The sequence below is a fragment of the Petaurus breviceps genome, unplaced genomic scaffold, assembly GCF_028583685.1.
Source record: "Petaurus breviceps papuanus isolate PSGF00001 unplaced genomic scaffold, PetGlider_PUasm1.0 37, whole genome shotgun sequence".
In the NCBI taxonomy this organism is placed as follows: Eukaryota; Metazoa; Chordata; class Mammalia; order Diprotodontia; family Petauridae; genus Petaurus; species Petaurus breviceps.
The window spans coordinates 68,574,617-68,596,294 of record NW_027186296.1 but is presented as its reverse complement, the minus strand read 5'-3'; the positions used below and the strand labels follow the sequence as shown (position 1 = coordinate 68,596,294).

The window sequence follows — 21,678 nt, the reverse complement described above, 5'->3', positions numbered from 1 at the left end:
AGGGTATATAAAGCCTTCTCCTGGCTCAGAGAATGTCACAACCCTCTTGAACCACTGCACAATCACAAAGTATCAAGGTGTGGGAGTTCCTGAAAAACTAGCCTCCCACCACAGGCTCCAGGTGACCACATTCAGCCTATTAAGGGGCAGAGTATATTTTCAAATCAAGGAAGATTCTCAGAGTCACTTAAGCCTATCAAAGGGCCTAGGTGCAGGGAAGATCTTAGATTCCCATTCCCATAATACATACACAAAGTCATATATACATGCATATACAAATATATATGTGTCTTCATATATGCAAATATGTGTATATATTTAGTATATACAGTCGGGTGTAATGGGTACTTAAAGTTTTATTGCTATCTTTTGATTTGCATACTAGAGTACTTTACCAATACATTCCCTCCTCGTCACTGAAAAGCCCTAACAAAGAAATACAGCTAAGTAAAGCTAGCCAACAGAAAAGCTGCACTTGACAGCACATCCAGCATTCTGTACCTATAGTTCATCACTTCTCTGCTCAGAGAAGGCGGGAATATTTCATCCTCTATTCTGTGGAAGCAGATTGGGACAAGATATATTTTAGTGAAATCAGTTTGCACACTCATTATGCTGGAAAGGAAATGTTTACCCTCTTCTAGAGAATAGAAAACAAAGCTGTAGAGGTTTATTGACCTGCCTAGATATATAGACGATGTTAATAAGCCAAGCATGATCAAAACATAAAATACTGAGTGATCCCATGAATTATATAATTCTAAAAGAATGGTTTTCTAGATGCTTCCAGAAGATATGTTCTCTTTTGCTTCAGCAATTCAATTGAAAACATTTATTAAACACTTATTGTGTGCAAGGCAATAATGTTTGGTACTAGAGATACAAAAATAATACAATCCCTGCTCTCAAGCTTACAGTTTAAGAAGGAATTGAGGGGAAGGATAGAACAATATAGGGTTAATGACTGATAACTAGGTAGAAGATATATGAACAAGAGAGAGTTGTTGATAAAATGCTGTATAAAAATTTGAGAAGTGAGGGAACATTGTGGAGGATGAGGGGAAGTTACATGGAAGGAGTGGCACCTGAATGACAGACACCTTAGAGCAAGAAAAGGCTGTCTGTAAGTAGGGATGGGGATGGGGTGTGTCTCAAGTATGGGAAACTTGTGTGAATTTACAGAGATGAAAGAGGGCAGGATGAGGTCAAATAGTAGTTTGGGTGCTATGCACATCTATAAAAGGGAGAAGCGTGAGATAGACCTGGAAAGGAATGTTGGAACTAGATTGTAGTGGCATTCAGTCATGCTAAGAAGATTGTTAGTCTATATGAAATGAGAAGCCACCCAAAGTTTTGTAGCAAGGGATGATGTGTGCAGAACTTTCATAGTTGTTGAAGGCCATTAGGAGGTAGGGAGACCACTTAGCAGGCTATTATAACTATCCAAGTGAAGAGATAATGAGCTCATTAAGAAGTAATTCCTTCATTTGTAACCAGCCATCTACCTTTTAAGATATGAACAATTAAATTTTTTTTTTTTGGTGTGTGATATTGTTTGGCACTAATCAAGTTGAGTGTCTACTGACTCACTTTTTAAAACAAAATGCTAATGACATAGATATGACTTTAGTCTACAGGTCTTTGGATAATTTTGTTTTGCCATAATGAACCATATGTTTGTGTATGTACTTTTTTTTTTACCATCATTCTTTATAGACACCTTTGTGTTTAAGTCATTTAGTATTAAAGTATGTATTGATTTAATTTGGAGGCTCTTAGTGAGTTCTTCATAGAATTTCTCCATACCTTGATCCTCTCCAACAGTTGTTGGCAAACAAGCTACAACAATGTTCATGCTACTCATTTAGCTTTTGAGTATGGATGCTGGAGTGAGATGATCAAGGATCTCATAATATAATTCTTATTGTCTTTGGATGCAAATAAAATAACCCAAACAGCTCCTTGATGTTTGTTTCCAAGGAGAAAATTCGACCTGTCTTTTGATTTAGTGGCAACTTTCTTATAACTTCTGATTAAACATATATATGTATATTATATATACATACTCACACACATATGCACATGTACATATATATGTATGCAGGTACAGATATATACATACACACATATATTTCAGTTTTTTGATTCTTTTGGATGTAAAAATTCCCACATATTTTCATTTGAATCCTTCATAATTGACAGCAGCTGGAAATAGTTAAGTAAAACACTATAACTGAAATATTTATTATTTATTTAACACTTTAAGGTTTACAGAGCACTTTACAAGCATCTCTTTTACATCCTCACAACAGCCCCAGAATGCCTTCTGCATTTTGCATGTAAAGAAAATGAAGCAGATGGAAATTAAATGACTTGCCCTGCATCATACAGTTGCTAAGTGTCTGAGACATGATTTGAACTTGCATCTATCTTTACTCCTGGTCCAGTATTCTCTCGACTGAATCATCTAGCTACCTCATAAAATATCTCACATTTGTAAAGCATTTTAAAGTTTGCAAAACAAACAGGTTCTCTTTTTATCCTCAAATATCCCTGGGTGCTCTTTATTATTCTTATTTTACAAATGAGGAAACTGATGCAGAATGGAGGTTTAAGTAACTTGCCCAGTCTTACATAGCTAGTAAGTGTTTGAGGCTGGATTTGAACTGAGTTCTTCCTGACTCCAGATTCAGCCCTCTGTCCACAGTATCATCTACATAGTATATCAAACCTTAAAATTCAGTTTTCCATTTGTTCAAAGACAATAGGCAATTTAAGTTAATATCCAGTTCTATTTAGAGAAAGAATTTCAATATTGATAAGGTTCAATTTCTGTAATAGTATGTTGATTCCTTGGTTGTTAGGCCAAGAATTTAATATTTAAAGCTGCAATAGTTCAGTTAATGTTTATATTTGATGTAAAAAGCCATGTGGATGTCAATACCCTGTCTCCTATTCTGCCAGTCATCCTGCTATGGTCGATGCAAAAGTGGAAGAGTATGTATACACGGAAGTTTGGGCCATTTTGTAGTATTCACCACCTGGTAGCTAGCCTAGCCTCCTGGCAATGAGTCTCTCTGTTCTTCACTAGGTTGAAGCTTGCTAAGCCGATGCAGTTTGTTACCAGGACCATATTCTGAGTGTTTCCAGTCTGCTCTAACCCACCAAAGTTTGCACTCTTTTGGCATTGTTGATTGATAGATAGCTATATCTATCTCTGTATCATGATGTGGTATAGAGACAATACTTTTGTGGAAGAAAATTCCTCTTAGGAAAACAAAATTCCATGAATAAAGAAGTTTCATTATGGATAGTGGCCACTGTAATTCAAATTAAAAAAAATCTATTTTCATGTTTGAACAATGGGGAATTCATTACAGCTGAATGGGTAGCAAAGGGATCAGAACTCTGTTTCCTCATCTATATAATGAGCTGGAGAAGGAAATGGCAAACCACTCCAGTGTCCATTCAACCCACACCAGGGTGCATTCAGTCTTCATGTTTCAGCAATCATCATAAATCTGTGGCTGTAGAATAATCTAGGGAGAGGAGGGAAAGGGAAGAAGTCACATGAGACCTTTGCTATAGGGAGGTAACAACAGAATGACAGTGATCAGGCTGTTCTCCCTTCTTTGTGAGTCATTGTGTCCTCCTGGTGTGTCATCCATCCCTGAAAGGTGAGGAGAGTAATCAGAGGGAACTTGCTAAGTTTCTATCTTTCTATGGGGGTGATTAGGGCTGTTTTGTCATGTCCCACCTGCTTTGACAGGGGAACTGGTAATTCTTTCTTTAGGATGACTAAAAGTTGTATTCTAGATAGTGCTTTCTAAGACTGATACATACGTTTCTGGAAGGAATTGCTTGGCCAGGCATAGAAGCCAGAGAAAATATGACTTGATAATCTTATTCGAGGTATGAAAATTTGAAAAAGTGCTTCAGCAACTTGCATTGCAGTCTTTTCTGATCGCCAAATGTTCTTCTCTGGTGTCTTATCTGTGTCAAATGATAGTTCTGCTTATAACCTAGTTTCTAGGTTAGCCCTGAATCAAATGTTACTGAGAGGAATGTTTACATCTTGCTGACAAAACTATTAAAATGGTGCTGTCTTTTGTGCAGAACAGAAAATGAAAACTCGTGAGGTTTGCTTTCAAGTTCGTATAAGTTCTGGGCTCCCTTGACAAGTGACTTTGAGCAAGTGGGAGGGGGAGTAGTGCACAGGCTATGTGATAACCACTCCTAAAGAGTTTCTTAGAGGAGTTCATTCATTATGGTTTTAGTCCTGCCTCTGTAACCTGATAGCTGTATGAACCTTAACAGGTCTCATAACTCCTCTGGGATTCCTCTGATTTCCTTATCTTTTTGTTGTGTTCAAAGTGGTTTAATTTACAAACACCCAATGGCAGCTAGGTGGTGCAGTGGATAGAGCACTGGCCGTGGAGTCAGAAGGACCTGAGTTCAAATCCAGCCTCAGACACTAGCTGTGACCCTGGGCATGTGACTTAATCCTCATTGCTTCCAAAAAACAAAACTAATATCCTATCTATAGTCACCTTCTTAGAAACATATTCATTGTATAAAATGAGTTGCACCTGTCAAGACTGGTATTTTAGGGTTTTGAGTGAGGTGATTATGTTTCCAGAGGTGTTCATTTGAGTTTTGTCTCAGATAACATTATTGAACTGGATGTACATAACATTGAATAACAGGTCTGACTTTTTTTTTAACTGTTTCAATTGTTGTTGTTCAGTCATATCAGGGGTATGTAACTTTTTGTGACCTGGTTTGGGTTTTCTTTTAATCAAATATTTTATTAACTTCTAATTTACATCATTTATTTCCAAAAGATTTTGAGTTAAAAATTTTCTCCCCGTTTTTCCCCCTACCCAGCACCCCAAAATAGCAATCCCACTGGATATCCCCTCCTCCAGTGTGCTCTCTCCCATATCTTCTCCCACACCCCCTCTGACTTTCCAGTAGGGCACAGTGGATCTCTATGCCCCAGTGCCTGTACATCTTATTTTGCAGTTACATGTAAAATAATATTAATAATAGTATATATATATATCTTAAACATTTGATTTTAAAACTTTTAATTACAGATTTATTCCCTTCCTCCCTTGTGATCCACCCTTACTGGGAAGATAAGCAATTCAGTATAGGTTGTATATGTGTAGCTATGTAAAACATTTCCATAGTGGATATATTGTAAAAGACTGACTACATTTCCCTCCCTTCTATCCCACCTTCCAGTTGTTCTATTCTCTACTTTGATCCTGTCCCTTTTCAAAAGTGGGTGTTTCCAAATTCCCTCCCCCCCCAGCCTGCCCTCCCTTCCACCATCCCCACTTTCATCCCCTTCCCCCCTACTCTCTTGTAGGGTGAGATACCCTATTTAGTGTGTATGTCAGTCCCTCCCTGAGCCAAATTCAATGAGAATAAGGTTGACCCATTCCCTTTTGTCTTCCTATTCTTCCCCTCCATTGTAACCATTTTCCCTTGCCTCTTCTATATCAGATAGTTTACCCCATTCTGTCTCTCCCCATCTCCTCTCATTATATTCCTCTCTTACCTCTTAATTTCACCTTTTAAGTATCATTCCTTCCTATTAATTTGGTTCTGTGCCCTCTATCTATGTATACCTGTACACATATATACACACATTCACGTATGTATTCATACACCCATATACCCTCTTATATAGACATATATATGTATGTGTGTACATATATATATATATATATACATACATACATATATTTCTATTTCCTTCTCATGCTGAGAAAAGTTTCATCAGCTACAATGATCATCTTTCCATGTAGGGATGTAAATAGTTCTACTTTGATAAGTTCCTTATGATTTCTTTTCCCTGTTTACCTTCTCATGCTTTTCTTGCTTCTTGTATCTGAATGTCAAATTTTCTATTCAACTCTGTTTTTTTCATCAAGAATGCTTGAAAGTCCTCTATTCCATTGAATGACCATATTTTCCACTGAAACATGATACTCAGTTTTGCTGAGTAGGTGATTCTTGGTTTTAATCTCAGCTTCTTTGACCTCTGGAATATCATATTCCAAGCTCTTTGATCCCTCAGTGTAGAAGCTGCCAGATCCTTGGTTATCCTGATTGTGTTTCTACAGTATTCAATTTGTTTCTTCCTGGCTGCTTGTAATATTTTCTCCTTGATCTGGGTATTCCAGAACCTGGCTATAATATTCCTAGGAGTTTTCTTTTTGGGATCTTTTTCAGGAGGTGATCAGTGGATTCTTTCAACCTCTATTTTGCCCTCTGGTTCTAAAACATCAGGGCAATTTTCCTTGAGAATGTCTTGAAGGATGATTTCTAGGTTCTGTTTTTGATCATGGCTTTCACGTAGTCCAATAATTTTTAAATTATCTCTTCTGAATCTATTTTCCAGGTCAGTGGTTTTCCCAATGAGATATTTCACATTGTCTTCTATTTTTTTCATTTGTTTGGATCTGTTTAATAGTATCTTGATTTCTCATAAAGTCACTAGCTTCCATTTACTCCAATCTAATTCTGAAGGAATGATTCTCTTCAGTGAGCTTTTGAGATTCTTTTTCCATCTGGCAATTTCAGCTTTTTAAGGCACTCTTCTCCTCATTGCCTTTTTGAGCCTCTTTTGCCATCTGAGTTAGTCTATTTTTTTAAGGTGTTATTTTCTTCAATCAGGTTGTTAACTCTCAATTCATAAATAATTTTCTTGCATAGTTCTCACTTCTCTTCCCAAATTTTCCTCCACTTCTCTTATTTATTTTTCAAAATCCTTCTTAAGGTCCTCTATGGCCTGTAACCAGCTCTTATTTTTCTTGCAAGCTTTTGGTGCAGGAGTTCTGACTTGACTGTCTTCCTCCTGTTCCATGCTTTGATCCTTTTTGTCCCCAAAATAGAAGTATAAAGTTGGGTTGCTCTGTTTGCTTTGCTTCCCTCATTTTCTCATGTTGCTACTCAATTACTTGACTTTTGGGCTTTTTGCCACAGTAGGACTCTGCTACCAGACAGGGGAGCTTTGTCCCAAATGCTTGGGTTTTCTCAGTTGCTGAAGTTATTAGTTGGATGCCATCTCTGAAGCCTCCACACACTCTGTCAACACCCTAGACCGCAATCCAGATCCAAGCAGGTTAAAGCAAGAGTGATTAACCATCAGACTGGTAGCTTGTTCCCCTTACAATCTGTAGTCCAGGAGCTGAAATGCCATGTGGCAGTGGCTGTACAGCCGTGGTGCCTCAGCAGCTTCTCCCTCCAGGGGATAAAGGCTGACTGCACTCCAGAAGTACTGGATTCCAAAGTCCACACTGCACTGCACTGACCTCTCACTTTTTCCTTAGCATCTATGGGTTGATAATTCTGGAAACTGCCATAGCTGCTGGTGATCTGAAGTCCCTCCAGCCAGTGGCTGGTCAGGCCACTCTGGGGCTAAGACCTCTGGCTTGAGCGGGGCTAGGGTCAGCTCCCAGAGCACTGTGCTGGCCCTTTCCTGCCAGTCTGCCAGGCTGTCCTCAGCAGAAGGCTAGCTTCTCTGTGTCATTTTGTGGGTTATGTAGCTCCAAAGTTTGTTCAGAGGCACCTTTTACATGAATTGGAGGAGGTGAGAGCCAAAGCCCCAGCGAAGTCCTGTTTCTACTCTGCCATCTTGACTCTGCCCCCCTCCCCCTCCTTGGGGTTTTCTTGCAAAGACACTGGAGTGGTTTGCCATTTCCTTCTCCAGCTCATTTTATAGATGAGGAACTGAGACAAATGGGGCTAAGTGACTTGTCCAGGGTCACACAGTTAGTATCTGGGGCCAGATTTGAACTCAGGAAGAAGAGTCTTACTTCCAGGCTTGATACTTTATGTACTGCACCACCTGGCTGCCCCAGTGGAGATTGTAAAAAAGTGGTATAGTTGGAAAGAAGAATCAGAACAATAATAGGATCAAGCACAGAGAAGTAGATCAGATGTCTATGTGGGAGGTCTGATCAGGCAGTTAACTCCAATGGCCGGACTGCAGGTGCTCTGAATCTTCCCTCCTGTTCTTACGAGTCCAGATGTACCTGGCTCCACATGGGTTATGAGGTCCCTGTCCTTCAACTCTTCTCCAGTCACACATTTCCAATTACCTACAGGACATGTCCTATTATCACCTCAAATTGAACATGTCCCAAATTAGTCTCATCATCTTCCTTCTCCACATTGACCCCCTTTCCTATATTCTCCATTCTTCTTAATGACACTGGCATTATTTCAGTTTTCCAGGCCAGACACCTAATTGAGGCAATGAGGAGTAAGGAGATATTCAATTCAAGTCCCATTACTAACTTTACAAACTGGCAGGTCATTTCACCTCTCTAAGCTCCACTTTTCCTATCATTAAAATGGAAATATTAGTTTTTGTAGTAGTTACTTCACATAGTTGCTAGGAGGAAAGCACCTCATAAACCTTATGGCACTATGGAAATGTGAGCAGCTTCGTCTTCATCATCATCTTGATCTTTGATTTATTTCTTGTATTCTTTTCCTGCCAAGAACTTGTAATAGGACTTTCTTGCCCACTTGTTTGCCCCATTCTCTCTATTCAACATAGCAGTAACCACGGAGGGTCAACTGGGACTTTATTCAGGGTACTGACAGAATGCATGCTCTTTCAGCAGAGACAAACCACTAAGATTAGCACCTTTTTAGCAAAAATAAGTACTTAAAACAGGAAGTTACCAGGTGTCCTGCTTCTTTCTCTTTATGGCCACACCACAGGTGAATTCCTCCCCAGCCTGCTTTCCCTAATCCCTCACCTGGAAGCTGCCTCCCCAGTGCTCCAGGATCTCTCTGAATTTCTCATAAAAATTTGATTTGGTGACTCTTTTCATGCATCTTGACCCATATACATTTTGTAGTATGTATCTCCTCTCTAAACTTATTTTCTATTACCCTACAATACAAATCCCTTTTTCCAGTTAGGCAAGTGCCTTCATTATTCCCTACAATATTAGAATCATCAGCTCTACCATGCTTCTGATCATGTTATTCCTTTTGCCTGGAATGTCATTCCTCCTCCAAATTTGAGTCGGCTTTCTGGTCCCTGACCCCTGGGGAGCTCTAGCTTTCCTGACTTCCTAATGCACTCCTTTTAATTGATACCTCCAGTGATTAATCTCTCTCTGTATCTCCCATTGTTCTTTAGCTTTTTAAATTTCTTGTAGGTCTCTTATTCATATTATACTTATTTTATACTCCCTTCAATGTCAGGTATGGTGGTTGGACACACAGCAGATACCCAATAAATCCTTGTTGACTGGTCATGAGAACATATGCCAAGTTCTTTAAGTTTGATGAGGATGAGGTGTTCATTAAAAGAATGCAGGATAGTTTTATTAGGAAGACTGAAAAAGCCAGATAAAAGGGAATGTGACTGCTGCATTTGTGATAACGTGGTTGGGCAATTTCATATTCACATTGTAAAGGGAGCCACATAAAATATAGGGATTCACTTGTTTTCTCCAGATGGGCTCAGCAGTTTTACACTTGATAGCTTTTTTATTAAGTTAGCTATGGGCTGTTTGATTTCGCATTTTGGCAAAATATACACATTATTCACCCTCTGGATACTGCTGAGTATTGACTCACATGTATTCAGTTACTGTACTGAGAAATGCCCAGGTGGGTAGAGGGATTTCTAGAGCATCAATCTAGTTTGTGGCACAGAAAATAGCAATCAGCAACAGCACCACCCCTTACATTTATGGGGTTTTTGTTTTTAAAGCCCACCCACCTATTATTTCATTTGCTTCTCATGTTAACCCTGGGAAGGAGCCAAATAAGTCAGTTGTCCTTCTTATATAGGTGAGAAATCTGGAGAAGTTAAGTAGTTTGCTTCAGAGTAGTTAGTTTCAGAGAAGTTCAGTGTTTTGCTTCAGATCATAGAGCAATTAGGTGGTCTAGAACTCAGGCCTTGTGAGCTAGTATGTTTTCTGCCATGCCATTCTAGCTTCCAATTCTGCCTCTTGTAGCAGGCCAGAAGTAAGTCAGCAAAATTAAACAACACATCCGCTAAGATTGACCCTGCATTGAATGCACCATGGTCAGAGTCTCCCCCAATCCCCTCTCTCCCTGCCAACACCTCTGCAAAAGAGGAAGTGAGGTGCATCTTCTCACCTCTTCTAGGTCAAACTTGGTTGTTATAATTACTCAGTATTCAGGTTCATTTTTTCCCCCTTTCCACTTACATTGTTGTAGTCATAGCCTTACTAGTCCTGCTTATTATACTTTACATCATTTTATATGTCATCCCATGCATTCTCTGTGGGACCTCCATAATGTAATGTAATGCCAAGGAAAGGCAACTTCCCAGGTTCAAAATACCAGCATAGGTGCTCTCTATTTTATTCAGTAACAAACCCAGAACAGAGAAGATCAAAACATGACATCATTCAAAATACAGCATTTACTAAGTGTGATTAAATAATCTCCAAGGCCTACCCCACCCCAGGATCTTCCAATCATTCAATCAATTACAAAGTCTCTGTTCTAAATACTTCTCCACCCCTAGGCTATACCTTAATTAAGTCCACCACAAAACCCCTCTTCTCAAATGGAGATTAGTTTCCAAACATAGGTAAAGTACCTTCATTTGTCAATCACAGAGCACAATAAGGTCAAAAGTTCCCCACCTCCTGGATCACAATTGAATCTACCCCAGAGTTACATCAAGTTTAAACACAGCACTTAATACCCAAATGGAGGTCTTTTCTTCATCTTGACAAGTTCTCAGCAATCTTAGTTCCTGGAGAGACAAGGCTTAGCAAGGCCATAAGATACATTGCCAGTCCCTTCATGAATTTATCCTCTGTCTGTAGAACAGTCCTAGAACCCCTGAACACATTAGCAAAGCCCTCTCCCAGGATTTCTGTAAACATACAACAAGAAAATCCTTCTTCAGGGCTTCTGAACCAACAGAAAGGCTCCCAGACCCCTGCAACAACAGCACTGTCCTTCACCAGTGGACAGTATTCATTCTGTCTGCCGGACAGTCTCCAGACCCCTGCAACAACAGTACTGTCCCTCACCAGTGGACAGTATTCACTCTCAGTACTGTCCCTCACCAGTGGACAGTATTCACTCTCTGTCTGCAGGACAGTCTCAGGCCTTCTTAACCAAATGCCAGGTTCCAGGACTTCTTCAACAGGACAGTCTTTCACCAGTGGACAAATCTGGCAAAATAACATCAAAACAGACAGACAAAGTACCAGCAAAACAGCCATGTCTCCTCAGTCCTTGGCAGCTCAGGGGGCAGGTCTCAAAAGTCCAGGGCAATTCAAAGCGGCCACCAGCAATCCTCTTAGTCTCTCTCTCTCTCCACGAGGTGCAGCTACCAAAAAAAAGATCTTCCGCCTCTCTCCAGTGTCTCTCCAAATCTACGTCACCAGCTCCTCCCAGTTCAGGACTTTCTTTTCACATCAACAAGCCCATCCCACAGGTGGGATTAACAAACTCTGGGTTTTAATACAATCAATTTGAAAACCAAGCCAATACAGGGGAATCTTTAATTGCCATTACTATCACAGTTGGGTACTGATCCAGCCATTCTGGAGAGCAATTTGGAACTATGCCCAAAGGGCTATAGAAGTGTGTATACTCTTTGATCCAGCCATAACACTACTAGGTCTATATTCCAAAGATATCCAGAAAAAAGGAAAAGGACCTATTTGTGCAAAAATATTTGTAGCACCTCTTTGTGGTGGCTAAGAATTGAAAATGGAAGAGATGCCCATCAATTGGAGAATGGCTAATCAAACTGTGGTATATGATTGTAATGGAATATTATTGTACTGACAAGCAGAATGATTTCAGAAAAACCTGGAAAGACTTACATGAACTGATGTATAGTGAAATGAGCAGAATCAGGAGAACATTGTACAGAGTAACAGCAGTATTGTTCAATGAAGAATTGTAAATTATTTAGCTATTTTCAGTGATACAATGGTCCAAGACAATCCCAAAGGACTAATCATGAAGCATACTATCTACCTCCAGGGAAAGAACTGATAATGTTTGAATACAGACTATTTGAAGCAAGCTATTTTTCACTTTCTTTCTTTCTTTTATTCAACTCTGGTACAAAATGACTAATAAGGAGATGTTTTATTATTGCACATGTATAAACTATATCTGATTGCTTACTGTTTAGGGAGGGGAGAAGGAAAGGAGGGATAGAATTTGGAACTCAAAAGTTTAAATAAAATTTTTTTTAAAGTAGCAAAAAGTCATAAATAATATGTGCCTGGAGCCCAACTATATGTGTTCAGTAATTATGGAATGGCTGAATGAATTATGGTATGTGAATATAATAGAATATACATGCACTATGTTGTTAAGTTGTTTCAGGGGTTTCAAATTCTTCAGGACCCCTTTTGGGGTTTTCTTGGCAAAGATACTAGAATGGTTTACCATTCCATTTATTTTCATTTTATAGATGGGGAAATTGAGACAAACAGAGTTAAAAACTTGCCAGATCATACAGCTAGTAAGTGTCTGAGGCCGGATTTGAACTAAGTCTTCTGGAGCGATTTGCCATTTCCTCCTCCATCTAATTTTACAGACAAGGAAGCTGACTCAAACAGGGTTAAGTGACTTGCCCCAGGTCACACAGCTAGTAAATGTCTGAGGTCACATTTGAACTCAGGAAGTTGAGCCTTCTTTGATTCCAGTCTTGGTGCTCTATCCACTATGCCCTCTATCTGTCCCATATTTGCACTATAAGGAATGATAAATATGAAGAGTTCAAAGAGATTGGGAAAACCCTGTACAAAGTGATACAAACAAAATAAAGGTGAACCAAAGAAAAATGGATACAATAACTATAACTACATAAATGTAGACAATTTAAACAGGAAAACCAAAGCAAAACAAAACCCAGAGATTAAAAAAAAACAGGCAACATTAGTATTAATTCATACAGGATATCATTTCTTTCCTTTCCTTTCTTTCCACCTTCTACTTTCTCCTTCCTGTTTTCTGTTTTCCCTGTTATTTACTTATCTTTTTATTTTCTCTCCCTGCCTCCCCCATTCACCTTGACACTTTTCTACCTGCTAGGTAGGTATGTAGTTCAAAGTCTTTCCTTCTTCTCAGCCTTTAAGTTTAAGTAACATTCTTTTGCAGTTCTCCTTTTCAATTTAGCTTTCTTTGTCTCTTATGCTCACTGATCCTGATCTATTGTGAATTCAGTTCTCCAATTCTTCTTAATTCTGTGCCTCACAGGAGGATAGAATTTTTGGAGCACTCAATTTGAACATATGATATTCTCTATGTTTATGATATTCCCTCTATGATATTCCTATGTTTTTGCAGTTGTAGATTTTACTCTCTTTTATTTTTCTGCTGTGTAATAACCTTAAGAATATCAGTTCTTAAAGAAACACAATGACTAATGGAAACATTGATGTGTTGTGGGACCTTCCCTCTTCTTGGAGTCATGAGGCCAAATCTTTCCTCATCTTGATTACTCACTATTTCTTTTACTATACTTTCCTCCCCACCCCATCTCTGCCCCCATACAAGATGCTGATGGTCCTTGGAGACTCATACATCCTTTTTCTTGGTATGGAATGTAGTCCTGGGAGTTACAACCGTTTCTTAGAAAAGGGGTATACAAATATGTGAGGTCATTCTTGATTTCTAAGAAATGATAGGCTACCAAAGTAAAATATTGCATTGACTATCCATGAATTGCAAAAAATAACTTTGAGTAACTAAGTCATCTTGACTATTATAAATACCCACATTAATTACAAAGAACCTATGAAGGAAAACATCTGCATCCAGAGAAAGAACTGATAAATAAGAGTATTTATAGAGTGATTTTATATATATGGCCATATTTGTGTTTAATGGCAATTGTCTCTAGAGTAGGGGAGGGAGGGAAAAATTACATGATAACTTTAATATGTATTTAAAAGTAATAACAAGTTGTACATAATAGATTTGTAGTTTAAAGTGCAATCTTTTATTTTTCTTTTCAACTGTGTTATGGAAGTACTTGTTTTATTTCTTAAGTTCAGAATAAAATAAAAAATCTTTTGTGCCATTTTGATGAAGTGTTTGCTGGTATTGTGCATTAGGGAGGGCATTTATTTATGAGTACATTGGAGTCTGTGTCAAAAGAAAATTTGCCAATAAAAGAAATAAATTGAACTGAACACTACCTGTTGAGTAGCCAAATTTACTCCTTAAAAAGCTCGTCTTTCCTTCTGGAATGGTGCATGATTGAAACTGAGTCCAGAATCTTTTATAAAGTTTCCTGATCATTAGTATCACCTGTGCATTATATACAGAACTTTGGTGGGTCCAGAGGTATTAATGCAATAATAAGAATAATAATTGAAGCACCATCATCTAATAGGGAAGAGGGCTTAAAGTTGGAAAGACCTGGGCTCAGATCCTACCTCTAACACCATCTTAACAGGTAAGTCATGACCACTGTTTGACCTAAGCAACTCTCTACTACTTGCCTGTTAAGTCTTAAATTGTTTGGCTATTAATGAAAGCCCTATACCTAGAGTTTCCCAAGCTATTGAAATCATGGTTTATTAATGTATTATTGAATTCACATTTATTTGAATTTATTATAAACTTGAAATTTTACAAAGTGATTCATATATATGATCTTGTTTGATATTCAGATTAACCTTGTATAGTAGTTAACAATAAGTTTTATTCACATTTTATAACTAAAGAAACTAAATCTGACAGAAGTTGCGAGTTGCCCATTATAACACAATTAGAAAATTTGGGGAAGGGGCTTGGATTCAAATCAAACCAGTTCTTTTTGACTCTGAGTCTTATGCATTTCCTATTATATACCTGTGGTCACATTTCTTTCTTTTTAAAATTTTAATTACTTAATTAATTATTAGCTTTATAAGATTTTGAGTTCTAAAAATGTCCCCCATCCCCCCCCTCAATGGCATGAAATCTGATATAGGTTATAAATTACAATCATATTAAACATATTTCCATATTAGTCATGTTGCGAAAGAAAAATCAGAACAAAGGGAAAATGAGTAGAAAGAGAAAAACCAAAAAAAGAGAAAATAGCATTTTTCAATCTGCATTCAGACTCCATAGTTCTTTCTCTGGATGTAGATAGCATTTTCCATCATGAGTATTTTGGAACTGTCTTAGATCATTGCACTGATGAGAAGAGCTAAGTCTACCAAAGTTGGTCATTGCACAATGTTGCTGTGACTGTGTACGATGTTCTCCTGGTTCTGTTCACTTCACTCAGTATCAGTTCATGTAAGTATTTCCAGATTTTTCTGAAATCTGCCTGCTCACCATTTCTTATGGAAAATTACTATTCCATTATGTTCATATATATGGTCACATTTCTTTACTTCTGTCAGAGCTCAAGTCTGTCCCAAGTCTCTTGGAATGTGCATATCTTTCATCTGAGATATGAGTACCAGAACCTATTAATATGATCATAAATACCCCCCATTAAAGCCAAGCTTCAGTGGAATGGTTTCAAACCATGTTGTAAAAAGTATAGATTTATTTTGGCTTACTGAATCTAATGTTCTTTCTAGGAACACAAGAGGAAAATAGGAAATACTTAAGTTAATCATAATAATATAGGATGTCCCAAAGGTCTTAGTATAGTTTTAAGTATTAATAGCTTTGTATTAATGTCAGAAGGGGTTTTATAAATCATCTATTCTCATCATTTTATACTTGGGAAAATTAAGGCCAAAATAAGATAAGTGACTTGATCAAGATCATATAGCTAGATGGCAGAAGAGCTGGAACAACACCACTTGTCTCTTGACTCTAATCTGGTGCTGTTTCCACTGTGTTATATGGAATGATTGGCCCAAACATTACAGAAGTTATATGGAAAACAACTCAGATGAAATCATTAAGTACATAAGTAGAGAATCACGTATACAATTATGACTGAGTCTAATTGGAAGATATTCCAGAGGTGAGCTAGTCTAACCCATATCTGAACTTGGTTATCCCCATAACCCACCTGAAAAGTGGCCCTGCAGGCTTTACTTGAAAAACCCCAGTAAGGGGGAGTCTACTGCCTCCAAAGGCAGCCTGTTACACTTTGGGATAACTGTAATTGTTAGGAAGTCTTTCTGATTATTGAGCCTACGTCTGATTATTCATAATTTCCACTTATTTTTCCCTAATTTTTCACAGTGCCAGATGTGGTCCTTCCAATTCTTAAAGACAGCTATTTTGCCCTCTTGTAAACTGTCTATTCTACGGGTTAAATATTTTTGATTGATTCTCATATGACATGATCTTGAGGCCTTCTACCATTATGGTTGCCCTTCTCTGAATACTCACTAGCTTACTGACATCTTCCATAAAATGTGGGTATCTAGAAATTAACACAGTACTACAGACGTGTCCTGGTCAGGGAGCTATCACCCCTCATAGTATTGGACACGATGGTTTTAAAAAATATTTTAATATAGCCTCAGGCTTCACTAGTTATTGTTGTGCTCTTTCTCTGTCTCTCTCTCCGTGTCTCTGTTTCTCTCTCTGTCCCTCTCTGTCTCTCTGTCTCTGTCTGTCTCCCTGTTTCTGTATTTCCCTGTTGCTTTTAAGTGTTTTTTTTTTATATATTTGCTGATGCTGATTTCTGAATTCAGGTGCATCACTATAAAATCTCATCTCATTTAGAAGAAAAATAACCTAGCTTCTATGCTCCCACTATTATTCTACTAGCAAAATATCTAAAATAACACATCTACTTCTGCATCCTCCTGTCATCTATTACTTCCTCTAAGCTCTTCCTCCATCAATCATTCCCTCTTCCACGTCCTTTTCCATCGATCCCTTCTTCTATCCCTAAAATCAATCTCAGAACTTTCCTATCTTATAAAATTCCCTTTTTCTTGACCCTGCTACATTCATTGATTCATCCATTCACTCATCAAAAATTTATTTAGCATTTCCTCTCTACAGGAAATTTTCCTAGGTGCTAGAGAATATATAAAGATAAATAACACATGGTTCTTGTCCTCGATGAGTTTACTGTGACCACTCTATCACTTCACTCTCTTTCAGTGTTCATTAATTGACTCTCTTATGAATCAACTCACCATCCCTCTGACTCCCCTGATATTATCTATGTAAGTTCTATTATATTCTATATTTTTTGAGAGTTAGAACTATCTCACTTTTGTATTTGTATCCCCAGTGCTTAACACAGCACCTGAGCATAGTAAGTACTTAATAAATACCCATTTGTTTATTTATTCATAATATACCTTGTATTTTTTTTCTCTACTCACATGGTCACTTTTCCTATTTAGTCTCTCATCATTTCCCTTCCCCCACCTCCAGTAGACTATTGTTTATAATCTTACGACTGGCATCCCTTTTTCTTTCTCTCTCATATTCTTCACACATCTACTGAAACACTCTTAATAAGACCCAGGTCTGATTATGTCACTCTACTGATCAAAACATTTCAGCAATTTCCAGACTGAATTTTTTTTCCAGGAAATTTCAGGAAGTTTTTCAAAACTTCTTTCCTCCCTCCATCCCTTCCTTTCTTCTTTTTTTCTTTCATTCCTTCCTTCCTTCCCTCCCTCCCTTTTTTAATGATTAAATACAAATTGTTCACTTTGGCATTTGAAACCCTTTACCTACTGGCTCTAAATGACCTTGCCAGCCCTATAGCCCCTCATATCATCTTTGTTGAAGCTAAAATCTACTACTAACTCTTCCTTGCACTTAGCAGTTCACTTTCCAACATTGTGAATTTTTATAAATCATACTGGAATGTACTTTTTCCTCATCTGCTCTCAGAGTCCTTTTATTCCCTCACTGCTTACCTAAAGCACTGTCTTCTTCTGTCTTCTCTCTCAACAGCTCCAGTTTTCCTGTTCTCTTTCCTTGAGTTAGTTTGAGATTCTTATTTATGCTTAGGTTGTATCCATGAAGCTGGGGACTCTCTCTTTTTTTTGTCTCTATATCTACCGAACCTAGTTTAGTGTCTTGAACTTAGCAGGTGCTTAAATTTTATTGAGTTGAATTTAATTTCTTGACTTATGTAACTTTGTATTTTCTTAATTTTGCCCCTACTTCTCTTGTTTCTCCTTCTGTGAATTCTTTATGTCATCCTACTCTGTAAGTACAGTGTAGCATTCTGTCATTTGTCCCCCTTTCCCCTTTTTTCCCCTACCATCTTGCCCATGATTTCAACTTCCATTTTTCTGTAGACAGATTTTGTCTCCATTCCTGAAATGTCTCATGAGTTTCATTCCTGAATTCACAATTTCCAACTGGTTATACTATTGGCAACTCAAACCCAGTGTGTGAAAAAAAACAAATCCATCATCTTTCTACCCAAATCATTTTTCCTAAAAATTTTTAGGTGAATGTTACCAGCCTTCTCCCAGTGACAGAAGCTCAAAGCTTTCTAGTTATCTTTGGTTCCTCTAGAGGATTTGTCCATCTATTACCTCCTTTCTTTTTTCAATGCAACCTTATCAATTCTCTTTGTTCATTAGTTATTGAAAAACAACAACTATAAGTGAGTTACTTATATGCATATTTAGATACAGTATGGTAGCATGGCATAATCAGGCAGAGTGGGGTTCAAGTCTATATTATCAAGATATATTATCAATGTGACCCTGTGCCTTGGAGCCCCCACAGGCAATTCTTTGACTCTATTATAGAAGAATGATATTGCCACTCTGGTCACTGGAGTTCCATACGCTGATGAAATCCTAGCATCCATCCTCCTCAATAAAAAAGTGAAAGGGGATGTATTAGAAATAACAATGAAATGAAAAGACCTGAATTCTAATTTTGCTTCTACTATTATTATTTATATGACTTTGGACAAATTACTTAACCTCAGGATGCTTATCTTTAAAATAAGGATAAATATATTACCCTAGCTCCTTCCGGGGGCAGCCACGAGGATCATTTGACATTGTGATTGAAAATACTTTGTAAAATATAAAGTATTCTAAATATTTTTGGAAGTGGTGTTACTGTTATTTTTAAGTACATCTAGGTATATTTTGTCTGAAGTTCTATGCAGAATGTAAAGGTGAATCAGATACGAGTCCTACCCTGACAGAATTAACAATGGAGATTAGCACGTATACTAACAGATATACCAAAAGATGGGATGTGAAAGTACAGTAAAGAAAATGCAGAGTGCCATAGAGTTTTCAGGAAGGAACCACTTATAGTTGGGAGGATGAGAGAAGGGTTCCAGGAGATACACCACTGGAGCTGGGCTTTGAAGAATGGGAAGGATTTCAGCCAATTGAACTAAGGGAAGGGCATTTAAGTCTGTGGTGACAGCCATGTATAAAGACCCAGAGTGGGGAAAGGGCAAAGGGTATATTCAGGACTCCATTTTTGTGGGTCTGTATGTGCTTCAAAATGGATCATGGGATCCTAAATCTCTCAGTCCATAAACATTTATTAAGGCTCTGTGCTAAGTTCCAGGGATAAAGTAAATGCAAGAGGCAATTGTATTGGCAAGAACCCTAGCACACCCAGGATGGCCTGCTGGCACAGGTTCTTTGAACTGCTTTGCTAAAGGAAAGACAACTTTTAAAGGGATCAACAATCTTACTTTACAGATAAGTAGAAAACACAAACAGAGAAATTAGCACAGAGATTCAACAGACAGGGCTTCTACTGTCTGAACAAGGTAATACAGACACCTATATGCACTATCTGTGTGACGTTGGCAAGTCACTTAATCCTGTTTATCTCTATTTCATCCTCTGTCAAATGAGCTGGAGAAGGAAATGGCAAACTACTGCAGTATCTTTGCTAAGATAACCCCAAATGGGGTCACGAAGAGTCGGATGTGACTAAAAAATGATTGAACAACAATAAGGCTATTCCCCTAAAATTTCCAAAGCAGGATTGTCCTGCCAACTTGTTCCCAACCCCACCAACCTGCAAAGGGATCTGTATAGTTGAGATTGACTTTAGGAAAATCGTTATTTATTCTGTACTAAGAACCCAAATTCCTTTTCCATCAGGCCAGTTCTCCTTTTTAAAGTATTCTTCTCCTCACTGGCTTTTTGGACCACTTTTGCCATTTGAGTTAGTCTATTTTTTTTTTGCACTGAATATGTTGACTTTATTGATGGTACACAATACAGGACTCTAGGCTTCTTCCCCCGACTACAGGGTGCTTTGGAACAAGGATGTGAATGGGACATGGGATCCCTAGTATAGGAACACAGGTTAGGAATGTGGGCTCCCCAGTGGTGGATTTCCTCTTTTTGGCTGGGGATGAAGATCCATGGCTTTCCACTTTACTCCTTGGAGGCCATGTAGACCATGAGGTCTACTACACAGTTGCTATAACCATACTCATTGTCATACCAGGAAATGAGCCTGACAAAATGGTCATTGAGGGCAATACCAGCGCCAGCGTCAAAGGTAGAAGAGTGAGTATTGCTGTTGAAGTCACAGGATACAACCTGGTCCTCTGTGTAGCCCAAGATGCCCTTCAAGGGTCCATCTGATGCTTGCTTTACCACTTTCTTGATATCATCATATTTGGCAGGTTTCTCTAGGCGGCAGGTCAGATCCACAACAGATACATTGGGAGTAGGAACACAGAAGGCCATGCCTGTGAGCTTCCCATTCAGCTCAGGAATAACCTTGCCTACAGCCTTAGCAGCACCAGTGGAAGCAGGGATGATGTTTTGGGCAGCACCACGCCCATCACACCACAGCTTACCAGAGGGGCCATCTACTGTCTTCTGGGTAGCAGTAATGGCATGGACTGTAGTCATGAGTCCTTCCACAATGCCAAAGTTGTCATGAATGACCTTGGCCAAGGGGGCCAAGCAGTTGGTGGTACAGGAAGCATTACTGACAATCTTAAGGGAATTATCATATTTCTCATGGTTCACTCCCATCATGAACATTGGGGCATCAGCAGAAGGGGCAGAGATGATGACCCTCTTGGCTCCACCCTTCAAGTGAGCCCCAGCCTTTTCCATGGTGGAAAAGACTCCAGTGGATTCTACAACATACTCGGCTCCAGCATCTCCCCATTTAATATTGGTGGGATCCCGTTCCTGGAAGATGGTAATGGCTTTTCCATTGATCACCAGCTTCCCATTCTCAGCCTTGACAGTGCCCTTGAATTTGCCATGAGTGGAATCATATTGAAACATATAAACCATGTAGTTGAGGTCAATGAAGGGGTCATTGATGGCCACAACATCTACTCCACCTGAGGTGAATGCAGCCCTGGTCACCAGGCGCCCAATACGGACAAATCCATCAACTCTGACCTTCACCATCTTGTTTCAGGGATGCGACTTAAGCAGAAGAACCTGGCACCAAGCTAGGAGAAAAGCCGAAAGCCGAGTTAGTCTATTTTTTAAGGTGTTATTTTCTTTAGTGAGGCTATTGACTTGTTTTTCATGATTTTCTTACATCATTTTCATTTCTCTTCCCAATTTTCCCTCCATTTCTCTTACTTGATTTTCAAAATACTTCTTGAGCTCCTCCGTGACCTCTGACCAGTTCATGGTTTTCTTGGAGGCTTTTGATACAGGAGTTTTGACTTTGTTGTCTTCTTCTCGTTCTATGTTTTGATCCTCTTTGTTTCCCCCAAAGATATCTATCTATCTATCTATCTATCTATCTATCTATCTATCTATCTAT

General features: G+C 38.5%; 2 protein-coding genes across 2 annotated transcripts in view; one reads left to right on the top strand and one right to left on the bottom strand.

Annotated features, from left to right (window-relative positions):
• Positions 1 to 21,678, top strand: part of MTHFS (methenyltetrahydrofolate synthetase) — a 253,028-nt gene that overhangs the window by 222,246 nt on the left and 9,104 nt on the right. The gene's annotated exons all lie outside the window — the stretch shown is intronic.
• LOC138169316 (glyceraldehyde-3-phosphate dehydrogenase-like) lies at positions 20,111 to 21,369 on the bottom strand. The gene has a single exon (XM_069098671.1). It carries the CDS (start codon positions 21,309 to 21,311, stop codon positions 20,310 to 20,312), a length of 1,002 nt encoding a protein of 333 aa, XP_068954772.1. The 5' UTR covers positions 21,312 to 21,369; the 3' UTR covers positions 20,111 to 20,309.

Excerpts from the sequence above, each read along its gene's own strand:
- LOC138169316 (XM_069098671.1), bottom strand. The coding sequence starts at position 21,311 with ATGGTGAAGGTCAGAGTTGATGGATTTGTCCGTATTGGGCGCCTGGTG.